At 38.8% G+C, this 14,177-nt stretch overlaps 2 protein-coding genes across 2 annotated transcripts; both read right to left on the bottom strand.

Annotated features, from left to right (window-relative positions):
- Window positions 1–288: 288 nt before the first annotated feature.
- Window positions 289–2,397, bottom strand: LOC119494196 (heterogeneous nuclear ribonucleoprotein A0-like). Its single transcript, XM_037779898.1, has one exon. It carries the CDS (start codon window positions 2,294–2,296, stop codon window positions 1,319–1,321), a length of 978 nt encoding a protein of 325 aa, XP_037635826.1. The 5' UTR covers window positions 2,297–2,397; the 3' UTR covers window positions 289–1,318.
- Window positions 2,398–6,903: 4,506 nt separating this feature from the next.
- Window positions 6,904–12,017, bottom strand: LOC119494184 (heterogeneous nuclear ribonucleoprotein A0-like). Its single transcript, XM_037779875.1, has 3 exons — window positions 10,825–12,017; window positions 9,351–9,457; window positions 6,904–6,998 (listed from the first exon to the last, which is right to left on the bottom strand). Exon 1 carries the CDS (start codon window positions 11,936–11,938, stop codon window positions 11,018–11,020), a length of 921 nt encoding a protein of 306 aa, XP_037635803.1. The 5' UTR covers window positions 11,939–12,017; the 3' UTR covers window positions 6,904–6,998; window positions 9,351–9,457; window positions 10,825–11,017.
- Between the last annotated feature and the right edge of the window lie 2,160 nt (window positions 12,018–14,177).

Here is a 14,177-nt window from a genome sequence, read left to right as displayed (position 1 = left end):
TTATTTAATTTTTTTTTTATGTATCTCTTCATTTCCTCTATGTATTATATACCTATGTGTAAGTATGTTTATTGTATTGCTCACAGATTTAGAGAAAGATCCTTGCCAGTATAAAATGGCCGATTAACTGAAAAATGCATGAATTGACAAGCAACGCTCCCTCCTGGTGGTAGCTTTATGAACTCAATTATAAAAATCAAGAGTATCAAACTCCTAACTATACCAGTGATTTTTAAATATTGAAATATAACCCCACAACGATTTGAATCAAGACTGCGAGATTAAAGATAGATTTTCAAAACATTAAAAACTTTAATAAAAGCAGAATCAAACATAAGGGTGAACTGAACACGTGGATTTTTCAAAAACAGTTTTTTAATCTAAACAAAAAGCCTTGTAAATGGGACGGGTGGAAGAAAAAAAAAAAAGAAATTTACAGATAACAAAAACAAATCCGTGACATTTTTTCCTCCTTTTTTAAAAAATAATAATAAAAAAAAAAATCACGAAAGTGTTTTTAAGATCAAGAAACTCAACAAGCAACCAGAGTCCCATGCTGTCCCCGACACTGCCACCAACATTACCTAAAAACCCTGAGTTCATGATGCAAAAATAACAGACACACAATCTGGCTGGTTTGCAAGACAAACAAACTCAATTTGTTTTGAGTTGAGAAGCAGTGACTGACTTTTACAAATGGTTTCAAAGCAAGTCTTTTCCCCACCCCCCCCCACAAAAAAAACCATAACAAAATTCTCAAATTTCTTAGTATTAAAGTCCATGTGTTGGAATAAGAGGACAAACTCAATTTAAACTCAATTCTTGTTGAGTTGAGAAGCAGTGACTGACTTTTACAAATGGTTTCAAAGCAAGTCTTTTCCCCCCAACAGAAACATAACAAAATTCCCAAATTTCTTAGTAGTAAAGTCCATAATGTGTTGGAATAAGAGGACAAACTCAATTTTTGTTTGAGTTGAGAAGCAGTGACTTTTACAAATGGTTTCAAAGCAAGTCTTTCCCACCCCTCCCCCCCCCCCCCACAAAAAAACATAACAATTCCCAAATTTCTTAGTAGTATAAAGTCCATAATGTGTTGGAATAAGAGGACAGATGATGGGGGTCCAGGATCCAGAGAGGACAGTCTCATTCATTCCATGTGTGTGTGTGTGTTGGGGGGGTGATGATGATGATGGGCTCCCTTAAAACTGCAACAAAGACCCCTCAATGTAATGTGTGTAAATGTAAATTCAAGTTCGCTGTAATCAGGATTTACCCCCATGAACACAAAACCTTGGGACTTCTTTTTTTTTTTTTTTTTTTAATAGCCACCGCTGAATCCACTACCACCGCCGCCGCCGCCACCCCGGCCGTAGCCACCTCCACCGCCGCCTCTGTTGTACGGAGCACCGCTCCTGTAGGAGGAGGAGGAGGAGTAGGAGTTGCCCCCTTTCACTGCACCATAACTGGATTGCTGCTGTCCGTAGCCATCGCCAAAGTCACCATTACTATACCCACCCCCCATTTGGTTGTCGTATCCCCCTTCCTCATAGCCTCCGTATCCTCCTTCTCCACCACCTCCACCTCCGTTATACCCCCCTCCATAGCCGCCGCCGCATCCGTAGCCGCCGCCGCCGCCGCCTCCGTAGCCACCACCGCCTCCGTAGCCACCGCCGCCTCCGTAGCCACCGCCGCCGCCTCTACCTCCACCATACGGCATCCTCCCTCTACCTCGCCCTCCGCGTCCACCGCCACTTCCAGTAGACATCTCCTGCTTGGTCAGCGCCTTCTTCACCTCCACCTTGTTGCCGCTGATGGTGTGGTACTTGGTGAGCACCGCTTTGGTGGCGGAGTCGGTGTCCTCGAAGAAGACAAAGCCGAATCCCCTCTTCCTGCCGGTCTGCTTGTCGGAGATAATCTCGGCCTTCTCCACCACGCCGAACTGCGAGAAGTACTCGGTGAGGTGGTCCGCCTCGATGTGGTCTTTAACTCCACCGACGAATATCTTCTTCACGTTGGCGAGGATGTCCGGGTTGTGAGCGTCTTCTCTGGATATCGCCCGCTTCAGCTCCACGTCGCGGCCTTCCACCACATGTGGGTTCGCCGCCATTGCTGCGTCGGCCTCCTGCGGCGTCGAGTAGGTGATGAAGCCGAAGCAGCGGGAGCGTTGGATCTGCTGGTTCATCACCACCACGCAGTCGCTGAGCGTGCCGAACTGCTCGAAGTGTTTTCGGACGCCATCCTCCGTCGTCTCCACGTCCAATCCTCCGACGAAGAGCTTACAGTATTTCGTCGACATGATGATGTTTCTTGTTTAAACTGCTCCGAGAGAGAAAACCAACCGTCTTCTTCTTCTTCAATGAGCGGGCGTCAGGGCGGGCCGTTGGACTTCACTCTGCCCTTTCGTAAGACGTATCGCTCGCTGATTGGTCAGCTTGAAAAAATCCGCGCTCTGATTGGCTGAAGGGCGAATCACGTTGATGTTGCCTTCAAGTGGTGTCGGAAATCTTAGATCCGATTGCTAAAAAAGAAAGGGCACTCGTGTGTTTCAATCATTTAAAACCCTTTCGTTTTGTTCTAGTACAAAACAAAGCACATTAATAACATACATATATGTATTAATAATACAAAGCATAATTCAACCACGGAGTACAGCATTAATGATGACTATTTAAATATAACAGCCATCACGCTTTAATCATGTTAAAGTCCCCATGCTCTTTAAATACACCAGAAACCGCCATTTTACTTGTACTACATAATGAAAATGAAAATAACTTTATAAATTAGATTAAGCTTTATTTATTAACTTATTTATAATGCAATTTGAAGGATATAAAAAAAAAAAATACTAATTTATATGGGCTGGTGTGTGGCCTAGAAAGTAGCATAATCCAACTGATTGAAGCCTTATTTTAAATGTATATTATATTATTTAATTTTGCCTAACAAATAAATTGTTCCACAAAAGTAACCTTTATTTCTTAACTTATTATTATAATGCAATTTGAAGGATATATCCAAACATATTTACTAATTTATATGGGCTTGTGTGTGGCCTAGAAAATGGCATAATCCAACTGATTGAGGCCTTATTTTAAATGTGTATTATATTATTTCATTTAATAACTTTAATTTTGTCTAACAAAGAAATTGTGTTAACATAATGTCCTTTAGCTGTTCATTTATTTATTGCTTCAGGACATGAGATAAGTGGCCACACATGTCTTGAACCCATAGAAAAAATATAGCCTAAAAATCACAATCACAAATAGCACATCATTTTTGCTCTTTTCTGTACACAATTGTAATTCTTTATACGACTGTAAGCGTTTAACATGTGCTACTCTGTGGTTGTGAACTTCTGTCTCTTCAAATCTTGTTTTCAATTGTCTCGGAAATCTTAGATTCAATTGCTAAAAAAGAAAAGGGACTCGTGTGTTTCAATTATTTAAACCTTTGTGATCCTTCCTTTTCTCTAGTACAATAAAAGCACATTAATAACATACATAATAAATACTGTACAACCACCGAGCACAGCATTGATGATGCCCATTTAAATATAACAGCCATCACGCTTTAATCATGTTAAAGTCCCTATGCTCTTTAAATACACCAGAAACCGTCATTTTACTTATACTACATAATGAAAATAAAAATAATTTTACAAATTGAAAGTAAGCATTATTTATTGACTTATTTATAATGCAATTTTGAAAGACATCCAAACAGAATTTTGCTAATTTATATGGGCTGGTGTGTGGCTTAGAAAGTAACATAATCCAACTGATTGAGGCCTTATTTTTAAATATGTATTATATTATTTCATTTAAATACCTCAAATTGTGCCTTACAAAGAAATTGTTCCACAGGGCAGAAGTGTTAACATAATGTCTTCTAGCTTTACATTTATTTGCATTTATTTATTGCTTCAGGACAGAGAGAAGTGGCCACACAGGTTTTGAACCTATAGCAAAAATATAGCCTAAAAGGAAGAACAAACACTGCCAACCTCAAATCACACATGACGCAGCTTTGGTTTCTTTGATGAACTAGGTGATTTTTTGCTCTTTTCTGTACAAAATTAAAATTGTAAGCGTTTAACATGTGCTACTCTGTGGTTGTGAACTTCTGTCTCTTCAAATCTTGTCTTCATTGTGAGTTAATATGACTGATCAGTGCTTTTATAAGTTGTGAAATGCAGTTAAATGATGGTGATTAAATCAGCTCTGAGGTGGCTTTGAGAAGTCACATCAAATCAATCTTATGCATGTAGTCCAACATCGCAAATCAGCCTCAAGGGACTTTATAATTTGTACAGCATACAACATCCTCTGTCCTTAAGACTCTTGATTTGGATAAGCCAAAGCTCCCTTAAAAAACCTATAATGGGGATAAACGGAAGAAACCTCAGGAAGAGCAACAGAGGAGGGGGATCCCTCTTTGCAGGACGGACAGACAAAATGTTCACACTTAAACATAATGTCCTTTTGCTAGGCCTATTTATTTATTATTTCCGACAGGAGAGCTGGTCACATTGGGGAAACTATAGCAAAACTATAAAACGAAGCACCAACACTAACATTTTCTTTTATATATATATACAGTAAATAGTGCTAACCCACTTCAGCCTCAGAGGGCTTCAGTTTAAGTTACCTAAAGACAGTCTTTTCAAGTGAAATTTGTCTCAGATCCCTTCCCCCATGCTGCAGGGAAAAAGACTATTCACAGTGCTTCTCCAACTGTAGTACAAAAGACTCTACAGGACATTAATGCATGTTGCAACACGCCCATGTTTTGAGCCAGTTCAAGCTGTTAATAGCTCCGTTTCTGTAGTTTCTTTTTGTCATGAGGAAAGCTGCAGTATCGGTTTTGGGGAACCGTCTAACTTTTAAACCAGGTCATCAAGTTTATTCTCATTGTTTGTTTCATTTAGCACCAGTACTTCCTCATCTTTGATGTGTCTGACTCCCAATTGAAACTTTAAAAGGTACCATGTGGAGTTTCAGACTTCTAGTAGACTATGGAGGAGGTTTCTTTTTTTAAATGTGTGGGTATGTATGCACGTGATACCCACGCCTGCCAGTGATTTCACACTACTCCACTGACCTACAGGTGAGCCAACAAAGAGAAGCTGGTAAACATGGATATAAACACGCATTATTTAAAAAAAAATGTTTAAAAATTGGCTTTGAAATTCATTTAAATACACATTTTGTGAGACCTCTCAGGGGTACACACAATGCCTTTTGGTGACTAACGCTGATTGTAAACGTAACTCTAGTTTGTTTACATGAAAACTCCACAGGGCTCCTTTAAAATTGTCAAAATATTTGTGCATATATACACATCGAGGTGCAAAAATATGTCCAATACCCATACTACCATACTATTTAGTATGTCAGAAAAAGATTTAGGCTGTGTTCCAAATCGCATACTTTTTACTTTTAGTACTGCAGCTGCCCTTACAAAGTACGCACTGTTGCATGCAGTATGCATACAATTAGGACATACTACTTCATCATAACATTGTGCCTTGAACTTTGACCCTCTTGCTCATATGGTGCCTTCGAATGAAACTTGTGAGCTCGTGTTTACATCATGGGAAGTCGTGTACACGATATGCTTAGCGTTCAAGTGGGTACATTAACGTTACTGTTGGTGTCTAGAAGCCACAGAGGCTAACAATTTAGCAACACAATGTGGTAACGGGTAACATAATCCTGGAAATGCAAAGGCATAATGACAGAGGAAAAAATCGAGGTTGTAAGGTTATATCAACATTTTCTTCCGACGTATCATAAAATTACAAAGAATTACAATATACGACTCAAATTACAATATATATCATCTTATAATGTCCTGATAAATGAACTTTCATGGCCTCCGGCATTTCTGACAACATCAACAAACACGTCACAACTCGTGAACTCGGAGCTTTCAGAAACTTTCCACTTGCAAGCTTTTGAATTCCACAAGAGGGGGGCGTTCATATGGACTCTCCTCGTGAACACGGTAAACACGACCCCATGTGAAGGCACCAACATAACTGCTGAGCAGAGGATTGTGGGTCAGAAAATAGCCAGAAAAAGCATGCTGGCTTGCATACTGCAAAATGCGACCTGGTGTAGTAGGACATCCTGAGATTTTTGTCATACTGCATTTGACATACTATGTATTGGGACATACTGAATCTTTTACTGGCATACTAAATAGTATGGTAATATCAATATTGGAATGCAATTAGTATTTCCCACATAGTATGTCAAATGCAGTATGCCAAAAATACCAGGATTTCCTACTACGTGCAGTATGCAAGCCAGCATGCTTTTCTGGCTCTTCTGACCCACAATCCTTTGCACAGCGGATATATGAGCAAGAGGGTCAAAGTTCAAGGTGCAATGTTATATATGTCCCAATTGTATGCATATTTTATGCAACAGTACGTACTTTAAGAGCAGCTGTAGTACGTACTAAAAGTAAAAAGAAAAGGTGTGTAACGTAAAGTAACGTAGCCGTAGTTTAAGCTGTAAATGGGAGACACCCATCACAAAAATATTTATTTATAAATCCTTCAATTTCACTCGAAACGCAAAAACCTTCATGTTACCACAGGCCAGCAAAGTCTGTCGCTTATACCAGCACCAAAAATTGAAAGCATCGAATTGGACACGTGTTATAGTGCTCCAAAGACCTGAAAACGTACTCGGATCAGAAGATTTTATATGAACCTGGTTGAATGAAACATGAATATATCCACCAACTTTAGATCTCCGGCCTCAAAACCTCTGCAAACCGCATCTGTCCAACAAGAATGAATCAGTCCACAACCTTATTTTGATCCCATCATGACAGGCATCTCTGGGGGGGAGACCTCAATGTAAATAAGTAAGATAACAAGTCTCGTGGTGTATAAAAATATATAATTTATTGTAGATTCATAAAAAGCACGGCGAACATAACAGATGTATCCTTTCCAGAAATCGTCAAGCACCATTATCCTATAAAAGGTAAGAGAACAAAAGGAAAATTTACACTCCCATCGCCACGCCACAAGCATCACTTAAACACAATATCACATAAGTTTTGTGTCACACCAGGTCTCCTGAATCGTCACAGTACATCAGGCAGACCCTTTCCTCCAACTTTATGAAACTGAAGGGTTTACGTTTTGTATTGAGGTTTTATACATCCTTCCAGCTAAGACAAAGTCAGTTTTATTTTGAAATTGTCTCTAATTGCAGTTGTTCTTACAATCAAGGCACCACTGCTAAATCGAGGGTGCAAGTCGAGGTTATTCTTTCAGATGTATTGTTTTGTTCATCAAAAGTTTGTTGAGCTCTCTTATGGTTACTTCAGCTCATTTTTTAAAACCAGATCTGTCTTTATCTTATCTTTATTTTAATTTGAGAGCACTTCCAGGTATTGATATTTGCTATCCAATTAGCAGCATCCTTTAAATGTATCAACAAAATTAAAAACCCACCTAGACCTTACCAAACATAATACATTTTCTTTTAAGAATTGATCAAAGTTTTGGCAAGCAGACTTAAAGACCTAAAAAATAAAACTAAAAATGACAAAGCTAGATTATTGGGCTGCCATCATCTTATGAATTTCAAACTGAAAAAAACAATACACTTCCCCTTTGGTGGTGAATTGCAATTTTGTTATTAAAAAATTCTCAGGCCAAGGTCTTTATTCACGCCTCCAGAGCCTGTTCAATGCAAGTTTTAGGTGCATTAAAGGACTCGTATTAAAGATGAAGTTCATATCGCCTCAACTTCTCACCAGTGTGATCAACCTCTTTAATGAATTATATTTCAAATCAGTAGTTTATTTTATTTGATTGTCTTAATGAAAACTGGGGATAAAACTGTGATAATCCTTTTGGCCTCATTCTGTATTTATATTGTTTTGTTAAATGTTCTTAATGTGCTATTCAAATCAAACCTAACAACTTACATATATATTTTGCAACACCTACTGTTGTCTTCAAATGCTGAAGTGCATTGTAAAAAGGGAAACGCCTCATCCTCTAAAAACAGATCCACACAACAGTTGATAAGGTAATGGATCACCTTTTATCCTGTTGCTAGTTACAGGCACTGTGCAACAAGCTGCAGAGAGGGGAACTGCAATAATTCTTTATTCCTTACTGCATAGATCCTGTCAGCCAATAGACCTTCAGAAAAAAGTTTAATAAAATAGATATTTTTGTTTTAATGTGTAACGAGCAAACGCAGTCTAACAATGTTGTACAGTAACATTGTAACCTGAAGAGGTCTTTTGAGGTGGACGTGTTGCGTCTTGCCCATCAAGGCCTCTACTTCCTGGTTGAGTAACTGTGAGACACACGTGGCGTTGCATAAGCATGTGATTTTCCGCCATTGTTCCTCCTCTTGAAAAACATCTGCAGACACATGTCAGTGTCCTATCGGCACAAGCAAAGCTTGTTATACTGGATTTATGGGCTACATGCAGAATGACAGTTTGAGCCATTCACATTTCATTAACACGTACCACAGGAGGAGGAAAGAAAATACCCGCAAGTTGTACACTTATACATACACCCAAGTATATTCTAAATAATGTAACAAATAAATACATGAACAAAATAACCTAAATTTAGTGAATTGTTATTTATTATCAAAATTATAAATCGGACACCAGCAACTTGGTTAAAAAATCTTCAAAAATAACAGGAACTATAATTCAAGTGTAAACCTGTTTAAGGCAGCAACAAGTTGGTCAAATTGAATTCAATAGATCAACCGATACCCAAGCCTGTAACGGTGCATCCCTAGTATATTCACTGCAAATTATTTAATTCAGGTATTCCTTATTTGAAAAAGATGCAACCATATTGTGGCTAGGCTCACACACTCTGTTATGGAGTTTATAATAAAAAGACAACCATTATAATCACAAATATTTATTATATTTTGAAACCCACAGTGCCCAGAAGTGCAAATTGTTTCTCCAAAGTCACCAGCACCTGAGTAAGTGGTCTTAAAATAAATTTAAGAGGTCAAAAGAAAGAAATTGAACACTTAAAATCACGATATAATTGTTTTTTTTTTTTTAATTGTTTAATACTGAATACTTGGCCTACAAACAATCACTCAAATATCACATTAAAAAAATGTTTAATAGTCAGTGCTGGTCATTGGGAAATAACATTTGCAACTGCACTAGGGCACCGTGTTATCAAAATTCTCCCTTTAGTATAAAAAAAACACTAAAACCTACAAAATCTTCAAAAAACCTTTTCAGAATAAAAAACCCATGTTAAGACTCTTTAAAATGCATTTAGACCACACTGGGGAATCCTTTGTGAAAAGTGACTTCACCTGAGGGGGAGAAGGCACAACCACTCTCCGGTCCCCCAGTCGGCGTGGAGACACACACCCCAATCGTTGTCAGGGTGATGTCCTCGTGCCCAGGTTACCGTAGCAACCTGGAGGAGATGGGAGAGAAACAGAGTGAGAGACTGGACTGTGTAAGGTTTTCTGGAAGAGACACCAATTTACTCGTTCCAATATTTAATTTAATGGTGGAACAAAATTTGGGTCCCCTTCCACCCACTTAAAAGTTAAGACCAAATCAAGTAACCCCCCCCCCTTTTTTTGTTTCATATTTTAAGATTAGCTATATTAGACGCATAAAGCTATAAGTGTAAGATTAAATAATGGCACACTTGTGCACCATCGCATAAAGATATTCCATACATAGTTGACCAACACAGAGTGAAGACAGGTTGATTTTACATACCTAGTTTGCTGGATGTGGATATCCTAAAGAGATATTTCAGACTCCTATCACAATCGACCCCAGGTAATCAACAGGGTCCTGATGTAGCCTACAAACAAACTGCTACGGCTATTATGGCATACTGGAATACGAGTAAGAACACCTAATAGGGAGTAGGAATAATCAAAGATAAATATCAGAGCCCTCATGCCCACATATTGTATTCAAATATGTAAAAAAGGAAAAAAAAAAAAGAGTCATATTAGCAACCACATAATTTAAAAAAACAAGGTCAAACCCTACAAAGCCTACATGCATTGGCTGTGGGTAGACTACAATGATTCTGTAACCATTTCACCCACCTGAGAAGTAATGCCATGTAACTATAAAGATGATAAATACCTGTGGATGAACTTGAGGAAGCCTGGGTTAAATAAGTAAAATAACTAAGCTAAGTGGTATAACGTTTTATTTAAAATGAACATACATAAGCATACCAAAAAATGTTTTTAACAGTAGGTTGTGTTCTCCAAGACATGAAAAGTATACAATATACATTAGATATTGCTACAGGTAAATGGAAAAAATGAACATTATATAATACGGAAACTATGTGAGGAGAGTACAATATGGAGGGGAGGAAAAAAAAAAAGGAAACTGGATCCTGCAGTATCCTGCTCTTTTTTGCTGAATGACTAAATCATACAAGTTATTTTTAAGTATGACAAAGCTATGAAAACCACAAAACATGCTTTCTCCATCCTCATACATTGAAATCACACTACTCCAGAAAAAACAAAAAAAATCTAAATTGCTTAAAATGCAAATATTAAGAGGATAATCAGCAAAAAACAATCCGATAAATTTGCAAAAAACTGAACGCAAAAAAATAAACTCTAATAAACGACAACTACACGCTTCTTTTGTTGTGAGCGTGGGTACATAATAAAAAAAAGGGATCACTGAGTTGTTATTCTTCATCGTTTTTTTTTTTTTTTTTTTAAAGTGTGTCCTAGTTGAAAACGGCAACATGTGCTCGTTATTATCAGGTTTTCTGGGAAGTGACCTTCCTACCTGTTTTGGGGGTTTTGAGGTCTGGTGATTAGGTAGGGGGGGATGTGTGGGGGGGGGGTCTGTGTCCGTATCTCTGCCATTTGTTGGATTTCACAGCAGAAGCCCCCTTTTTTTTGTAATTTTGTCGTCCAAATCCTGGCTGCTGGAGGGCATGGTTGGGGGATGGAAGTGGGGGAGGTTTGATGTGGATATTTTAGTACCCGCCTCCATATCCGCCGCCGCCGCCCCCCCTTGGATACCCGCCTCCGCCTCCACCTCTGTTGTACGGAGCCGCGCTGCGCTGCCCGCCGAATGGTGGCCCTTTCATTGGGCCATAACCTGAAGAATGCTGGCCGTACCCGCTGCCGAAGTCGTTGTAGCCGTTCCCACCTCCATAGCTGCCCTGGTCTCCATAGCCACCGCCTCCGTACGGCGCTCCGTAGCCACCGTATCCGCCGCCACCTCCACCGCCGTTGTACCCGCCGCCATTTCCGTAGTTGTAGTTCCCGCCGTAGTTCCTCTCTCCGTAGCCATTTTGATTCCCCCTAAAGCCTCTTCCGGGCCTTCCTCTCGGCGACATCCCGCTCCTGTTGGCGGCCTGCATCTCCTGCTTGGTGAGCGCCTTCTTCACCTCCACTTTGTGTCCGTTAACGGTGTGGAATTTCACAACGACCGCTTTGTCTGCCGCGTCGTGGTCGGTGAAGTAGACGAAGCCGAAGCCGCGCTTCTTCCCGGTCTCCTTCTCGGAGATCACCTCGGCCTTCTCGATCTGCCCGTACTGAGAGAAGTACTCGCTCAGATGCTCCTCCTCGATGTCGTCTTTCAAACCGCCCACGAAGATCTTCTTCACCTTGGCGAGGGCTTCGGGTTTGTTGGCGTCTTCTCTCGCCACGGCGCGCTTCACCTCCACCGGGTTCCCGTCGACGGTGTGCGGCCTGGCCGCCATGGCCGCGTCGGCCTCCTCCGGAGTGGAGTAGGTGACAAAGCCGAAGCAGCGGGAGCGCTGCAGCTGCTTGTTCACGACGACCACGCAGTCGGTGAGGGAGCCGTACTGCTCGAAGTGTTTGCGGAGGCCATCGTCGTCGGTGTCCACGTTGAGGCCGCCGACGAAGAGTTTGCAAAGCTGGTCAGACATATTGTTGAGTCTCTAAAGCGACAGACGGTTTATTACCCAACAACGGTGCGCGGAGCTCAAAATGGGGGACGAGGAGATGAACGCAGCTGTATTTATACTGGACGCCGTGTGACGTCAGAGTAGCTTTAAGTAACACCTCTTCCGGTACGTTAGCAAGGACTATTGAAAGGAGGCTTGAAAGAGAGGGGGACTACGCATGCGCAGTGTAACTGAAGCTGCGTTTGCGTTTTACTGCGCATGTGTAAATCTCTCGTTGTTATGACGCGTGTTCTAGCCTCTTACCATAGGCCTTGGTCCGCTACTCTTTCTTTTCTGAGACAAAAAGACAGCTGCTGTTCTGTTAAAACCATGATTAAAACGTATAGAAACGACCTCATTCAATTTAATAATGACATAAATGTTAATTATAAAATACCAAAAACAATAATTAAATAAAAACGTTTTAGTATCATGATGCACAGTGTTGTTGAAGGACGGATTCTGTGTCACATGGTACCAAACGCCATTGATCAAATGTGTTTATATATATAGTATATTCTGTATAAATATATATATATATACAGAATATACTATAGATTTATATATATATACATATATATTAATACAGAATATACTATATAGTATATTCTGTATTAATATATATGTATGTATATATACAGAATATACTATATATATATATATATAAATATATATATATATAGTATATTGTGTATAAATATATATATATATATATATATATATATAGCGATATATTACTTCCTAAAAAATGAAAACTAAAAGTAAATTTTGGGAGTACATGTGTTTCAATCAAAACCCACATTGTTAGCCAAAGATTAAATTAAATGTGGTGCAATGTGAGAATTAAAGTTTAATAGCTGAGCCAGTGCCTTTATATAAGGCAATCTAACAAAAATAATATACTTCATAATTATCAGCAACAGCAGCTTGGTTAGTGCAAGTTGAGAACCATAAAGACTATTAGTGGACTGGGTTAAAATGTTTACATTCAAGTTTATAAAAGAAAGTGAAAAAGCAACATAAAAAAACAACTGCCAATTCAATATTGTTTTTAGCATTTTTAATTATCTTATTTTTGTTTATGTAAGTAAAAATTAACAATAGAGGATTTTCAGCATTTGTCTGTTTTATATCACTGTAATTTGAATATTATTAGAGTTTTGGGGCTAAATAAAATCTTTTTAAGATGTTAGATTGGGCTCTGGAAAGTTGTAACGGGCATATTTCACTATTTTCTGACATTTTATAACTGAATATTTGATTCAGGAAGAACTGATAAACTGGTAACAGATGAATTAACTTATCATAAAGCCCAATGTTTCAGGTATCAGGACGACACAAGTCACAACACATACGTACACAATAAATATGAAATGAGGGTAATTTGGGTATTTTTCCACCTGGTTGTCCCATGGTTTTGTGTTCGACTAATGGGGACAACAATTTTTGAAATTAGTCCAGTATAGAGGGATGATGCTGTAGACTACAATCGACCAATGGTTTAGGTAAGTAACATTAACTGGTTCCAGCTTCTCAAATTTTAGGATCTGCAGCGTTTCTCTGTTTTATATCACTGTCATTTTAATATTTGGGGGTTTTGGACAGTTGGGGTGTGAAAGGATTTTAAGATGTTACATGTTTATATTGTTCCTATTTTTATATCCCTTTTATTTAAATTGTTCATATTTTACATGCCTGTCTACTTTTGTTTTGCTTTTTGCACTGTGTTGTATCTTGATTTTTGTTTTTTATTGCTGCTTCTTGTTTCTGTACTATCCCCTTTGCTGCTGTACACTGCACATTTCCCCACTGTGAAAACTAATAAAGGAATATCTTATCTTATTTAATGAAACTTGTAATGGGCCTTTTTCACCATTTTCTAACTGAATATTTGATTCAGGAAGAACAACTAATGAATTAACTTATAAAGCCAAATGTTTCAGGTATCAGGTAGATAACGCTGTAGATGACAATTGTTTCCAGCTTCTCAAATTTGAGGATCTGCAGTTTCTCTGTTTTATATCACTGCAATTTTAATATTTTGGGTTTTTTTTTAGTGTTGGGGTATGAATGAATTTTAAGATGTTACATGAAACTTATAATGGGCATTTTCTGAAATTTTATAGACTGTACAATGAATCTTTAAATTGACAGAATGCTCAATAATGAAAATAATTGTTAGTTGCTTGAGCCCCCAAAAAACAAAATCTTCCTGTAAGAG

Source organism: Sebastes umbrosus, chromosome 9 (assembly GCF_015220745.1).
Source record: "Sebastes umbrosus isolate fSebUmb1 chromosome 9, fSebUmb1.pri, whole genome shotgun sequence".
Lineage (NCBI taxonomy): Eukaryota > Metazoa > Chordata > Actinopteri > Perciformes > Sebastidae > Sebastes > Sebastes umbrosus.
Note: the sequence above shows the minus strand (reverse complement) of the source record. Positions and strands in the feature narration are given on the sequence as shown.

Bases quoted from the DNA above. Each gene is read 5' to 3' on its own strand.
- LOC119494196 (XM_037779898.1), bottom strand. From the start codon at position 2,296: ATGTCGACGAAATACTGTAAGCTCTTCGTCGGAGGATTGGACGTGGAG.
- LOC119494184 (XM_037779875.1), bottom strand. From the start codon at position 11,938: ATGTCTGACCAGCTTTGCAAACTCTTCGTCGGCGGCCTCAACGTGGAC.